This window comes from Strix uralensis, chromosome 7 (assembly GCF_047716275.1).
Source record: "Strix uralensis isolate ZFMK-TIS-50842 chromosome 7, bStrUra1, whole genome shotgun sequence".
Classification (NCBI taxonomy): Eukaryota; Metazoa; Chordata; class Aves; order Strigiformes; family Strigidae; genus Strix; species Strix uralensis.
In genome coordinates this window covers 22,380,058-22,395,493 of record NC_133978.1, presented here as the reverse complement: position 1 = coordinate 22,395,493, position 15,436 = coordinate 22,380,058, and the positions used below count along the sequence as shown (strand labels likewise).

The 15,436-nt window shown below is 39.8% G+C and overlaps 1 protein-coding gene across 3 annotated transcripts in view; it reads right to left on the bottom strand.

Annotated features, from left to right (window-relative positions):
• The window catches only part of WDFY4 (WDFY family member 4), a 148,592-nt gene that overhangs the window by 106,742 nt on the left and 26,414 nt on the right, over nt 1-15,436 (bottom strand). For 2 of the 3 annotated variants that reach the window (XM_074874849.1, XM_074874850.1), the window contains exons 12-18: nt 14,620-15,230; nt 10,233-10,326; nt 3,720-3,934; nt 2,733-2,845; nt 1,564-1,771; nt 1,212-1,288; nt 279-497 (exon numbers count right to left, since the gene is read on the bottom strand). In XM_074874849.1, the coding sequence (XP_074730950.1) occupies nt 279-497; nt 1,212-1,288; nt 1,564-1,771; nt 2,733-2,845; nt 3,720-3,934; nt 10,233-10,326; nt 14,620-15,230 (1,537 nt within the window). Of the gene's footprint in view, nt 1-278; nt 498-1,211; nt 1,289-1,563; nt 1,772-2,058; nt 2,253-2,732; nt 2,846-3,719; nt 3,935-10,232; nt 10,327-14,619; nt 15,231-15,436 lie in introns of those variants that run through there. The other variant, XM_074874851.1, reaches the window with a different exon arrangement.

Below are 15,436 nucleotides of genomic sequence, written 5' to 3'. Positions count from 1 at the left end.
CTGCACACAGCCATATAACTGACACTCAAAAGTTTTTCTTAGAAAATCTGTAAGTTTTGTCATATATTGCAGGCCACAAAATTATTCTCAATGCCTACAGCAAACTTAAAACTGAAATATGACCAAGAAATACAATCACAACAGGCTGTCAGAAGAAAACTGAAGACGTTAAAAGTCTTATTAATGTCCTGGGTACTTATAAGAAGAGAAATTTGTTAATGAAAAATTCCAGATAATCAGAGGACACAGCACTGCAGCTAGACTGAGGAGAGCCTTACCGAGCAGCTGGAATTCCACTTCTTCTGTGGAAATGACCAAAGAAAGGTCCTGCGGGAAGAAGCTTACTGAAAAGCAAACAAATTCTTGCTCTGTTCTTGACATGTGCCTCACAACTGTGAGGAAACGGAGTGGGTGACTGTTGTGCACCAAACCAAACTTGCTAACTAGAAACCAGCAAGAGAGTGTCAGGCCACTTGAGGGAGGGAACATTCTGGCGCCTGTAGACAGGAAACAAAAAGGCAGTAAGGAAGTTGGTTTCCCTGTGCAGACATTAGCAAACTGCTTCCTTGTTTCATTTTTAGCCCAAAGCATGTAAGAACCAGCATTAGAATGTGAAGTTAAATTTCTGTTCTGTTCTATTAGATTTCACTGTCTATCTTCAATATCATAGAGACCACACATATGAGTGTGTGCACAGGTATAAATGACCTAAAATTGACTGATGAGAAATGACTACTAGATCTCTATGACATGGAGCTCATCAACTGGGATGCACTGAGCCAGAAACAAGTATTTTCAAAGTTCACATAATTCAGGAAGCAAGAATTACAGCCATTTCCCAGTTCACCCAATAGAGGATTTTGATCTATAGCAGAATCCCATTTCATATTAAGTGACACTTTCTATTCCTTCTGTGGGAGATTACCCTAAAATCTGGTGGCTCTTACTTGTTAAGACTGTTTTCTTAGCAGCCTGCTTTAAATTAATATTTCTAATGTTAATGCTAATGCACTACACTATTAAGTTGCATCTGATACTGCATTTTGGTGAGTAGTCTGAGTTATACAGCTTAGAGCTGGACTGGGACATAGAGACAGAGTGGATTGAAATACATAGCTTATTTGCTGCTATTTTTTACAGATGTTGAATGCTTTCAGTGGGGCTGAAAAGTCAGTGCCTTCAGGAAGCTGCAGGTGAGTCAAAGTGTTTACCCATGCCAATTCCTCCTGAGACAGATTGCTCTGCACTGGGTCCCATGACAGTGGCCAAGGTAGGGAGGTATAAACACCTACAAAAACAAGCAAGCACCCATTCATCAAAAAGGTAAAATCATCCTTCAATGTCACCAAGTGACTTAATACTGCAGAATCATGGTAGCAAGGCAGAGCCTAGTCTATCAGCAATAAGACAATAACAAAATATGTTGGCAACATTGCTGCAAGGAAGGCAGCAATGGGGCACAAGGATTGATTAAGATGGAGAGAGAAGTGATTGGTTGATGTTTCTAGAATAAAGACTCAGAGACTGCAGAGCAGCTAAAGAGAAAAGCAACAGCAGCAATACCCATATCCTTCCATGGACATGTCAAACTCCACAAATGATGGAGCCAAAGAAGTGCTGTGGAGCTGGAAGTTTCGAGGTGACGCCATGGAGATGAGACTCATTGCAGTCCGGAGTGCCAATGCAGATCCCTTGGACACCCAAAGAGAGCTGCTGATGGATACAATTGTCTGAGGATCAGTTTTATTGTCCACCATGTCCTCTTCTGAACCTACAAGATCAACATAGTGCCTAACCAGATCAGTGTCTGCAATACTTTTTTCAACCTGAGGCTTTGCCTGTATTCAATTCATCACTGCTAAGAACTGCATGCTCTTCAAGTAACACATCCTCAGCAACCTGCATAAATCCTCAGCAATACACAAAAATATTGCACTGAAGGAATTTCAAAATGGAAGGCTGGCAGGAGAGATGAGCTTACAGAAGTGATAGCCATGTTTTCTCCCCACACATCTTCAGGCAGCTCCAAACTTCACCTCTAGTAAAAAAGGTTCCTGACCCACTGGCTCCATTTTTCTTATACACAGACCATTCAATTCTGCCATAACAGAGCAGTTACAGCTAACATGTGGGACTAGATCTCAAGAATGACTGCAAAGAATATAAGACCCAAATCTGTACGGTGCTGTATCAGGTGTCTCATAGGCATCAGAACAGTTTAAGCACCAAATACTACTACTGTAGCCTTTCACCTGCAAAATATGTTAGAACAGAGAAAGACTTGGATGGAAAATGGCCTGTATAAGCAAGGCAGACTACTAGGATACCCTAGGGATTACAAAAAGCAGTGCTCCTTATTCACATCTTTATTCTATTTCTAGCTATAAACCACAGGGAAAACATGCTGCAAACCTAGGAGATGGTCCCCTTGGTTTGTGGAATATGATTAGTATTTTTATATATCATTTCCATGTCTGATCCAGAAAAGTCTGAGTCTATATCAGCATCTGGCTTGAGTACATGTATTATAATTTGAACCCTGCTGGTCATTATATCAGCTCTCAGTGTTGGTCAAGTACCATCCAACCTGGGCAATACCCAGTCTAAAACATCCAAGCATACTCCACCTTCACTGTGTCTTGGAGCAACCTCCTCCAACTCCTTCCTGTCATTACAGACACATCTATAATCCTGTCACTGCATCAGCAACAGACTGTTCATTGTGTGCTTACCTTCATTCCAAGCTGCATTAGCTGAATCACTCCCCTGACATGAAAGGACCTTGGGCTTGTTTGTGCTGGGCCTGGAAGGTAGTGGTGGAGAACCTCCCAACCAAAGAAATTGCCTACCATGAAAAAAAAAAGAAGAAAGCAACCAAAAAAAGGAAAACAATCAAGCCAGACACTTCGGAGTCATAGTAACCATGCAAATACAGATCAGCCCTCTGGAGACCAACCTTCTTATCGGATACCAAGTTTTAAAGACATCCCAAATAAAACAGAAGGAATGTTTTCCATTGTATCATCACAAACATTTGTTTTCCCCTTTCAAGGTTTTCCTACTGAAAAAAAAATCAAATGTTTATTTTCTTCAGCAATACTTTTGAATATTACTAATTTTTCAGAGAAAAATCTATGGTTTGTTTTGGGTTTTTTTAAGAAATTCTGTTCTATTTTTGAGTAAAAGAAAACCAACCTTCCACTGCATATCCAATTTCATCTGCATTCTGATCTCTATCAGATACTCTAGGTACTCTCATGCCTAGAATTTGTTAGCATTAAAGAAGAAAGTACATCCTCAAAGTAGAAACAACAGAGACTGAGAAACAAGACTACATTTTCTATTTGTGCATCTTTCATTGTCATGGATCCCAGCTAAGAGAAAGTCACTTTTACTCTTCAGGAAACAAGCTTCTCCATATGACCACCAGGAAAGAATAACCCTAGTTTTGCAATTACTTAATTAGTGACCTTTCATAAATAGCTTTACAATCCCTGCAGAGAAGATGCGGCAGAACACTACAGACTCGTACCATCTTCAGTAAGTCATTCCCTACACATATCCTGTGATCAAGATGTAAGTAGCATTAACTGAGACTTGAAACAAAGGCTGCGTCTTGCTGAATTAGAGTACTACACAAAGTATCTAATTACTACACACATTTTGCAAAAAATTTGCACCACTAAAGCAAATTGGTTCCATTAGATACAATCTGATACCTTAACACATCTGGCTCAATAGCCTGTGATGCAAGTTTCTCAAACACTCTAGTGAGGGGCAGATGCAGTGGATGACTCTCATTGCGGAAGGCATCCTGACAGGAAGTTATGATGGCGCTCAGCAAGCCAGATCCACACATCACCTGACGGCTCTTCTCTGACTTCACCAGGGACTGGATATGATCAACCACAGCACATTGGATTTCCTGTGAAAGCTGAAATGGACACAGAAATGAAGTCAGTGGGCTGGAACTAAAACTGTACATGGTGACTGATTTTTTTTTTTTTTCCCAATTGTCAAATCTCTGTTTAAAAATCTGGCCCAGAAAAGAAGCCTCTAAGGCCAGAGGCTAAAGTGCAACTGCATGGCTGTTCTATAAAGCTCTACACCTGAACAGTCTGAGTAGCTGCTCGGCCATCCACAGTTGAGTTTTCCTGCCACAACACTGGCAGTGAAGGAAGAGAGCAATCAGCTGTCATTCAAAAGAAGGGACCACCACCAAGGGCAGGTTATTAGGCATAAGCTCCAAGACCAACACAGTAACTTAGCATATATTTAACATTAAGCACATGGAGAGTCATATTGACATGATCTACACTTTGTTCTAAAAGCACTGTTCTTAAACAAAACTGTATCTTGCAATGCCATGAAACACTCACTTAATTTTAAACACTTCTCTACAAGTTTTGCTGAACTGAAGGTTTACTTTATTGCTTCTTAATTGTCTTAAAGAAGTATCTCAATTCTCATAAATGATCTTTACAGCAATTTGTTCCCAATTAGGAATGGAGCCTACCCCATTAACCTAACTAGATTTCACACAAAAATAACTGTGCATCACATATTTAAACACAAATCTTACAAAGACAAACTGTTCCCTACCCCTGGGAGCTCTTCAGCTTTCTTATATGTTCTTCTAGGAAATATCTATGCAGACTTTTTTAAAAAGAACAACAATGGTGGCAGACACGTAGATTAGGACATTGGGATTTGATTTTATAACATGAATGAGAAGCAGCTTCACTGGATTCAGAATAAGCTAGTTTATTATGTGTAAAGAGGAATTCAGCTCTTCTGCATCCAGACCAAACGAAACCAAGACAGGACAATTTCAAAGTCAACAAGCAATTTGTTTTCAACATGTTCAGCAAACAAAAGACCCAGTTGCAATACTTAGAAATAATACTAGCACATCAAATGCAACATGCATATTGTTTTTGTAAAACTCAACTACTATTTTTGATGTCTGATGGGCAAGTTTTTTGGATAGCATTTTCTTCTCTCTGAATGACTGTTCATTCCCAGTGACACAAGTTTTGCTTTGCATCTCATTACATATAGAAATCATCCACCAGACTGAACTACAGTATTCTTCAGAGACACTTACTGTTACAGTGTATCACAACCTCACTTATAACTTTTGGGTTCTTTTAATTACTATTTTACTCCATTTTTGACTGGATACAGGAAAGTAGATATATAAAACCATGAGAAAACAGAGAAGGACACAGGTTTTGACTACATGAACCTACTGGTTTACTTCAAAATAAATCCAATAAAAGCATAATGGCATACAAAAAAATTGATTGTTTTCATTAACTTAGCAGCTTTGTCAATACCAGTACTGCCTTGTTTTGAATAAAATGTGTTGTTTTCATGGATCTTAATTCCAGTAAAATGAGATTTTAATGGAAATATTAATGGTGGCCAGGAAACCAGGTTGTGTGTTTCTGTATGCATGGATTGATTTTCCTAACACATATAACTTGCACCATGAATCAGGATATTGAAGGTGCAGTTAGAATGTAGTTGGGCTCACAGCTCTGCCTCAGATTAGTTTTAAGGGCAAAATGTCACCTAGCAATTTACCCAGTCTGCTTAAGTAGTTCCCAAATTCTTGCTCCTAAGAGCCCATGGTTTCAAAACTTGGTGTCTGAATTTAATTCACTGTTATTCATCTTCAAAATGATTATGTTACATTCAAGATGTGCAAAAACATTGAACCTTTGGCAGTGTGGGTTCACTGCAAAAGGATGTTAATTTCCTTAGGTTTAAGAATGATACAGCAATAATTCTGTGTGCAATTGCAAAAAGCAAACTTAGTTTTCAATCTCAGAGCACCTCTCACTTGAAAAGTTAGCAGCCATTCATAGAAAATTAGAATTAACTTCCTAACATATCATACAGATTTAGTTTTACTAATGTAGAAATCAAGGCATCAAAAGTAGCACTTTCAAAAAGTTGAGTGACCTAGGATTTTAAAGTCAAGCTTTCAAAAGAAAGGGTACACATCCATCAGCTTAAAACCCATTGCCTGTAGAGTTTGAGTTGCTTCTGAAAATCATCTGTACAATTTTTTTCCCTTAAAATGTTATGAAAAATAAAGAATTCATAAATTTATGACACCTCAAATTCCTGATGCACACTTCCCAGCTGCCAGCACGTTCCCATTCTATCACAACATTTTGCTGATTAACTCTCACCCACTGACCTTAACAAGCAAAACTTAATTTGCTGACAGTTTATATAACTGGGTTTTACGAAGTTACAGAATAACTTGTGTTCATGCACTCTTTGCAAGTAGACAGGGAAGAAAGCACTATGAACTGTGTGAACTGTTTCTACTTTTCCAAAAACATGGACATAGATACGGCCTAGTTAAATGCCCCACATAAATTTTATCATCTCCATCAGGCTTTTCACATTTCCCCTTGGTACAGCTTGTGTGTAAGAGAAGCCACCGAGCTTTCCTCCCACCAGGGCTACTATTGCCTTCTAGAGAAAATACACTAGCAAGCCGACCATTTGAAGCCAAGCAACAAAATCTCTTTGTAATGTTAAGAATCCTTTTGCTAATTCTGGTGGTCTGACAGACCTCTTGCTCACCAAATTACATTCAGTTGCAATATTTTTTTTCCCCACAGTAATAGCTGAATGCAGTGTCTCCTCATTTTTCTAAGCTACTGTGCAGTGCTATAATACAACGCTCATTAGACACCTGAGAGAAAGGCAAAGCTGTCTCTGTGTGCCACATTATAAATGATACCATTACATGATCTTTGGTATAGTTAGCCATGGATTCTTGGCAGAGCTCCTGTCTCTTCGATCCAGGATATGTTACCAAGATTTTAGTGTACCGGCTGGTTTTTAAGGAGAAAGTGAACAGCAAGAGAAACAGGACAAATGAAAGGGCAGGCTGTGGGGTTGGAAGCACAGGAAGAAAATTGCTTGGTCTGTATAAACAATGAAAGCTTCAGAAGTTGATTGATCAATGAACAAACTTCTTACTAAAAGCCCAAAAATAACCTTGGAAAAGAACATGCAGACAGGCTGTGCATTTTCTTTAAAAAAAAAAAAAAAGTTGTGCTGTAATCAGGCTCAGCAAAGAAAAATCCCCCAGGAGACAAGGCTGGAGCAAAGCCTGCAGAAAAGTGCTCAGGGGAAAGAGCTGACCTTCAGCTACCAGCGCAGGCTGGAGGACCCACTGCCAGGGTGTTTCTTTCTCTCTCCTTTCCTTTCTCCCAAAGCCTTAGCTACACAACACAAAGGGAGATGAAGTTCTGGCCAAATACCTGAAGAATTTCCCTGTGCAGATAATGCAGTGCAGTAATTTAGGAATTCACTGTGATATTAACAGTTACATTAGCAGTGACATTAGTAATGTAAATCTAAAGGCAGACAAATCTCAAATGTTCTGTGGGCCATATGTAACTATGTCAGAGACCTTTTCAGTTTAGAAAGAATTTACATTTTTAAAAAGTACAAATACTTGGAAAGTGTTACACTGTTAACATCTACAGTGAGAACAACTAGTTTAGGCTAAATTTAACATAGGGATAAAGGTCTTTTAAAAAGGTGCAAAGTCCTTATTGATGCACAATGTTTTAGTTTTACAACAGTGAATATGACAGCAGTTCATCATAGGAGAGACATGGATAAAAACAGGACAAATCCAGCTGTGGAAGCAATAATATTATTTAATAAAAATATAGGTAATTTACATAATTAATCATGTGAGGATTTTTTTTGTCTGTACTCACAAGAAACATGCCAGAATGATGACACAGAACTGAATCATGCTTTGATTCTCTTCTCAAAAGTTCTTTTCTTTCCCTTACCCAGCCTTGTCAGATCTAGATCTCCTTATCTGACATCACAAATGGGAAAGAGCTGGCATGACACTCTGGAGTCTTAAAAGCCATAGCTCCAAATGCCAGACAAGGATGAGAGATGTCTGAGGGGAAACTTCTTTCTTTTTGAGGTAGAAAACCCCCTGTGAATACCCTGAGCCACATTTAAAATGGATGTTAACCTGTCTCGCTTTACTTAGTTTTTGAAACATGCGACGATGCTATCTTTCATCACTGAACAGGCAGCATATTAATAAAAGGAAAATCCACCTTGTACTTGGTCAAACTGTATACAGTCTGATGGGAACTGGCTTAGTACCAGTCCCACGCATGAACATGAACAGTATCTTCTAAATACAGTTTACTGACTCAAAGACTGTCTCTTAGGGAGTTTTAAGGCTTTTAAGCAAATTTACATACCCATATGACATCCAAATGATTTTTTATCATACCTAGGAATGGCAGTCATATACTACCACAAATGTATTCTCCTCAGTTTTTAACTGTCACTCTAGATAGTCAGAAGAAATGGCTGAAGTGCAAGACCACCTGGTTTACTGTCTGTTACTATTTTTTCTATGCTGACAGGCTCAACATTGCTTCTGCTCGTTACTCCTTGAGTCTGACAAAGGTCACTGAGAAGCTGCAAATTTGACAGGAAATGAATATTATCTCTGAGGGTCAGAATCAAAGTACCTTAATTTTACTGAGTTGGATTAATGTTTCTGTAAAGCAGTGCTTTCTTGTTGGCATTTCTGTGAAAACAAAGGATTTGTACATGACCCGAACTGATTTCAAAGATTTTTCCAGATCACTTCTGAATACCTGGTCTTAAAAGATCTATCACAACACTAAACCAAGCAGATAGAGATGAGTTACTGTCTGTTCTTCACCACTGCTCCTAAGAAGTGTACTATGTGACTTAGTCTTAGAACTCAGAGCAAGAAGCCCCTTCAGATTTTTGAATGAAAGTCTGCAGTAAAAAAGCTCCATCCACAAAGAAATTATTTAATCTCTCATATATCTGTCAAACACTGTTGCACTAAAAGAAAGAATAGCACCCTGTTTGGGATAGAATATATCTATGCAGAGGTAAATTCCTTCAGTTATTATCCTTCTACCAAGTAGCTCCTTTTCACTAACCATTAAGGTCCACCTTTTGCATCAGATCTTGACTGATTCACATGTTCCAAGTAGCATCTCATTGCACAAGGGTTCAAGCAGTGGTATATCTTATGATTAAAGGTACTAAAGTCCACCCTTTTGTGTCACTAACTGGCAGCATCAGTGAGCTGCCCAAGCTATGGGACATGAGTTTCCATTCATTCTCTCAATCACTTTTAAATAGAATTAGCTAGAAAAGTTCTATTTTTCCTCTATCCTTTTTGTGGGTCATTTGATGAAGAACTCTTCAGGACATGTGTTAACTCCTAGCCAAAGTCTGATTCAAGACCCCGCATAACAGTGGTCCCATTTTACCTAAGGCAATCCTATTCACAACAGCAATACTAAACAAACACTATCAGTAATAATTTCTTGTTGACTAAGAAAAGAGGAGTAAGAAAGGAAGAAAAGATCAACGCACTTAAATATATAACTGAAATTGCAGGGATTTGTGCTCTAGTCCTTCATATTTTTAAGAATACTGCCATCTACTGAGGGACTGAGAGGCTTTCTCTCTCATAGAGCTCAGCCCTAGAGCCAACTCCGATAGTTTCTTGATGACACTCTCTCATCCAATTAATCATTCTACTTGTTTTTCAGAAATTAATTACTGTAATTAACAAAATCTCACTATCTGATGGCTTAGTTCTGCTACACAGAGTTGGGATGTGCCAGCAGTTAGTTGCATTCCCACCTTCCATAACTCTGGATGAACAATCTGGTTTTATTTCACTCCCTCCATATGTACTTTAGCTGTATTCAAGTATTTTAGACCAGATAGCAGATACAATATAGGCAATATGCTTGCTCAGAGTGGCTGTGTGTATGGAAGGTTTGACAAAGCAAAGCAGATTCTAAGCTCCATTGAAAGTTTATGGACCATTAGGCCTAAAGAGCCAGACTTTTCTGCTAGCTAGGTCTATTAGCAATATTTTAAACAATTTTCAAGGGAATTCTACACTCGTGCATTTGAAGTAAGTATTATGGGACCAAGACCATGCACTGTATAAAACAGGTATAGAAACACTTAGTCAAACTGATAGCCAAGAGCCTTTGTTGTTCTTGTATCTGTTGACTCAGTGAAATTTGTGCTGTTCCTCCTGCCAGTGTTCTAGGTAAATTTTAGTACTTCCACACCTGCAAAGTAATTCTTGGAAATGAAGCTACAGAAAAGTAGCAGACGCTGTTTAGATGACACTTTGATAAGTTCAGCCTCACCTGAGAATGTCCCTCTTTGTACAGCTTCGGCAGCAACCTCACCATAACACAGACAGCACCTGGATGTACAATGGCACAGTCTCCCATTTCCCCCCTGCAGGAAAAAGATACATAAGACTTATCATAATTATCATTAAAAACAGCAAAGAGGGTCCAACAACGTTCCAGCAGAGTACAGCATTAAATCCTCCTAGCAGTAACCAAGCTCAGCATTTGAGACTAAGCAAACAATACAGATGACCTGGAACAGCTGGAAGCCTCCTTAGAGTAACAAACACAGGACATAACCTGCCCGTGAGCTCACACCTGCACATTCAAAGATGTGCAGCAGCCTCTTGAAACAAACTTTGCCTTTGAAGGCACTTACAGTACAGAGAACAGACAACAAGAGGGATCTCCCTGATGTATCAGCCCAGAACTAGTGTTATATTTTCTATTTTCAAGCAGTTTGTAACTTTGGTCAGACAATAACTTCAATACTTTCAAACCATAATAGCAATAAGCACAGGTGAGAGAGCCTTGATGAAATCAGTATGCCACTCTTCCCTTCCAGCACCAGAATCTGCCTAAAGTAATAAAAGAAAGTTAAATATATGTGCTTCCCCAGCAGTTTTCATTTTCGCCACATATCACCTTTGTACGTTCAGGCACAAGGAAGGAACTGAAGCATCCGAGTTACCACAGAGATCTGCTTATGCCATGATGCAGGCTAGAGGTCAGATATATCTCAAAGATGAAGCCACAGCATAGCAGTAAGTCAAGTTTAGGCACTGCAGGCTTCTCATGTTCAGTGTATCATTAGCAATTCTGGATGCACCTCAAAACTGGAGTTGTGATGTGCACTGTCAGAAACAACTGTCCCAAATAGATCTCATGAGAAAAGCAAAGGTAACATCTAACAGCTGTAATTTAACTGAAAAAAATAAACCAATATGCTTTATGGACTGTATAAAACAAAGGGTACAAGTAAGAGTGAGCATAAAAAAAAACTTTTACAAGGGACCTAAAGGAGGGTAAAGAGGCTGTAATTAACACGTTAGCCATTTCCAAAAAGGCTCATCTAATATATCAGAGCAGCAAGTAATGTGTAGCACACTGCCACACAGTGACAAATAATTCTTACTGCACCCTCAGGAAATACTTTCAAAGAAATTGCTAATTTGCAGTATTTCTGTGTAATGAATCAAAATCAGATCTGGTATAAATACTTACTGCAGTGGCTCCAATGTGGACACATATACCTGTATTTGACGTGAATGTGGGTGAGTTTTAAAATGTCAAACAAGAAAAAAGTACACACTGAAAATATGCTCTCCTCCCATCTCCCCCAGTAAAACCTAACCACCTTTAAAGAGAAAAATCCAGACCCACTAGAATCAATAGAATCGAAATTTCAGTCTGTTTTCCTGCTGCAGCTGTGCTCCCTAGAGCAAGTTCATCTTTAGCCTAAGCTGATGTATTCAAGGACTTCCCAAACTTTCGATTTAAATCAAACTTCCATCTCTAGCACTGTAAAAATACATTGCCAGGCAGTGTGTCCAGTTCTCCTAGCACACAGCAGTCTTCCAGAAGACTTAGGCATTGAAGAAATATGGTTTCTTCTGAACCTCAAAATTTTCCTTCATATAGAGAAATATAATGAGTAGTAAAGGTAAAATGTAAGCTAACAAAATGTGAGTATCAGAAGACAGCAATAGAAAGTGATCTTTTAAAAAATAAATAAAATCATGAAATGGTTAAGACATTGCCGTAACTAGAATGAGATGTTTTATTTTTGAGCACTGCCTGGTATGTTTAGCACTCTCCAGGGCTGTTAAGAAGGAAGAACAAAGAAGGAAAATCCAGAGTCCCTGAACAGCACTGAACTACACCTCAGCTTCCTTGCCAGCACTGCACACTCGCTCCCCTCTAAGAATATTATATAATCCTTATTTCCAGCCTTCTCTGTGGTTTTCCAATAGGCCCTCATTTTCTAGCTTGTCTTTGTACAAAAGCTGTCTTCATGTACCAACTCCCCACTCTTGCAAATACCCAACTCTCCCACTTCTGCTCAGACCTATTCAGCCAGCCCCATGATTCCACTCTATCATACCCCATCAATATCATGGTGTGAATCCCAAACCCACTTTGCACTGGCTACTACTTAAAAATAAGACAAGTAAGAGGGACAAAATGAGATGCTGCAAAGAACCTGAAGAGCCATTAGTGCAGTGAGTCTGTGGTAACAGCAGCTGCAGCAGCCATTCTGCTAGGGTGGGCATGAAGAGGGGCTTCTTTCCCAAAGAGAGATCAGCCTCAGTCAACACAGCTTGCAGCAAGGTATCTCTAATCACCAGGAGCAAAAGGGAAAACAGAGACTCCATCTGTCACAGAAGGTGTTTCAAACATTAATGCAGGAGCAGGAACACAGAGGGCTGTTTTTCATTGGGAATGAAAGGGTTGATTCCCCTGTGGCTCAGCAGCTTACAGCATCATTGACCACGGGACAGTGTAAGGGGCTAGAATATTATCCAGTTAAAATGCTGATTTTCCTGTGTCTTAGTCACAGGCTCTCGTGAGATCATCTCCTTTCCCCCTCTTCAAGGATATGAAATACATGTTGCAGGATGGGGCATCACAGACCACCCACACTGACTGCTCTCAAGTTCCTCTTTCAAGCTGAAGCCTTCTTCAGGAGGAAGTGTGAGCACAGAGTACAGCTAAGAGGAAGCTGCATCAGGGGAACCACAGGCTTGCAGAAACTCTGGGAACGTGATTTCTTATTTTTATTTTCAGAAAATTTACTTCTGGAAAAGGATACAGGCTGTGGGGCCTAAAGATTGACAGCTTGCTGGTACATGTTCCTCTGTTGTGTTTGCATATACTTCTGGACACTCTCCAGTCATCTCTAGCTAATCTGGCTTCATTTTATGCCTTCAAATCCCAGAACCAAAGCCAAACTGTCCCAAACCAGACACTGTGAACTAATGGATCCCAATCTACATGATTAATTTCTCCACAAGTAGTATTCGTTCAGTTACTGCACAGTCTCACAGCTGAGCAGGCAAAACAACACAAGGACCTAGGAAGACTTGTTTTATGTTTCAGATCTAGTAGCTTGAGAAAGCAGAAGACAGAGACACACCCTCCTGAACACTGACCTACTCTTTCTCCCTTATCTTCCCTGAGCCTCTCTTATACACACACTTACTCTAAAACTTCTCACAACCACCACCATCCATACACTCTTTGCACATTGACCCATGTTCTCCCAAATGGGGCTAGGAAGATCTACTTTGAAAAGAGTATTCATTCCTCTTGAGCCACCAAGTCCTCTCCCCAGCACTGAGTATCTAACCAGAAGCTTCCAGTGTAATTTGAAGAGTGGTGATAGGGAGCAAACATCTCCATGACTATTTTAAAATCAGTTGTACAAGGAGCAAAGAAATCTACTGCAGGTTCTTCTAGTTGCTTCAAACAAGTACAACTATGACCAGAAATACTTACTCAGTCTGCCTCAGTACCCAGGGAACAAAAGTTCTGCCAACTTCAGTGACTGGTAGCTACAAGTGGCAGACCTAATGACTTGGTCTTTAAACCTGGAAGATGACTGTGGAATAACCTACAATAAGGGCTGAAAGAATCTCAGTTATAAACTTAGCCTTTTTAAACATAACTCCAACTAGAAACATTTTCGAGGAAAGGACTGAGAGATCCAAGATAAAGCTACACACACATGAAGGGGCAGAAGATCTCACAAGTTATGAAATGCAAGTTATTCAGAATTGATTCATACCTGACAGCTATGTTGATTTCTGGCATAGTCTTTCCTTCTTGCAAAGGATATATGTTCTGATATAATCCTTCATTATATGAGGCAGGCAGCATTACTATTATTTTCCAATTTTCTGTTTCAGCTGTATGAGTAAATGAGTGAGAGTGTGCGTGCCTGGACACATGTGCATGGGGAGCATTTAAAATAACTTAAAATAGATTTTATTTTTAATGTATCAGGTGACTGGAAACGGCTTTCCACATAATTGAAAAAGTCAAAATTGATCAGGACAGATTCAAGCAGAGACTAATCTCAAGCTTCAAGTCCCAGCAACCCTTTCCTTAGAGGCCATTCCTGCTCCCACACTGCATGTGTCAGAACCTTCAGCACAAACTCTGCAACTGTCAGGGTTGTGTGTCCCACTGCTCCACTGAACACTTATGCCCCAATATTAACCATCATTTACCTTTCAAAGAGAGGTGATTTCTGCTGTCTGGAGGCCTGGTATTTGGGACTGCGGCACTGATTTGATTGTTCTAAGCAGGTTATGTCACAGCTTACCTCAGTTTACTATCATACAAAACGCAGATACAAGTCTTAGTATTGTATTTCCTATAGTAAATAAAGACTTACTTCTCTTCAGTGTTTTGCCATAGCTTATAGGCAGAGGCAGGTAATTTGTTGCCTGGTCTTTTGAAAGCAACTGGATGCTCTTCTTGAGCTTGGAATCCCTCCTGGTCATCCCTTGATGCCTCTCCCATCTCTGGCTTTCTCTCCTTGAAGTAGCTCTCCATATGGATGGTTCCTTTGACCATGTGGTCAAGAAAATGCAGAATCCATATGCAGTTCTTTAGCCACATTGGTAAAGGTTCTGAAGAGCAAAAAGCTGCATCCAAGAATTCTGCAAACGTCCTTGTCTTCTCAAGACTCGGGCAGATTTGCCATTCCCCTTGTTCCCAGAAGCATCCAAGTGACCCGAGATCTTCTGACATCTTTTCAAAGAGACCATTTCTCTGGAAGAAGTTGCTGTTGACAGGGTCCAGGTGCAGGGCTGCTGTTATCCCCTGGAGCGTGTAGAAAACAAGCTCCAATATGCAATTCTGTCCAACTGCTGTCCACAGCCCAGATGGAGGGTCCTGCAGTGCACCTTCCATGTCTGAGAGAAGGGACAGGAGTCCATTGAATCCACTGCAGGTTCTGAAAGCTGAATGGCTCTTAGGACTCTCCAGTACCCTCACGAGTGACTACAAACATTGGGAAGAAAGGAGGCAAAAGAAGCACTTAAGCCAAGGGAAAAAGAAGCTTTAGAATATTTTAAAATTCCAAGTTTGTACCAAAATTATTTCACTGAATTTTCACTCTTTGAAAAAAAAAAAAAACTAGTCAAAGTAAAGGTCACCACTGCATAACTTTTCTCCTCCTCTCTTCCCCCATGTACCCAATGGGTCAA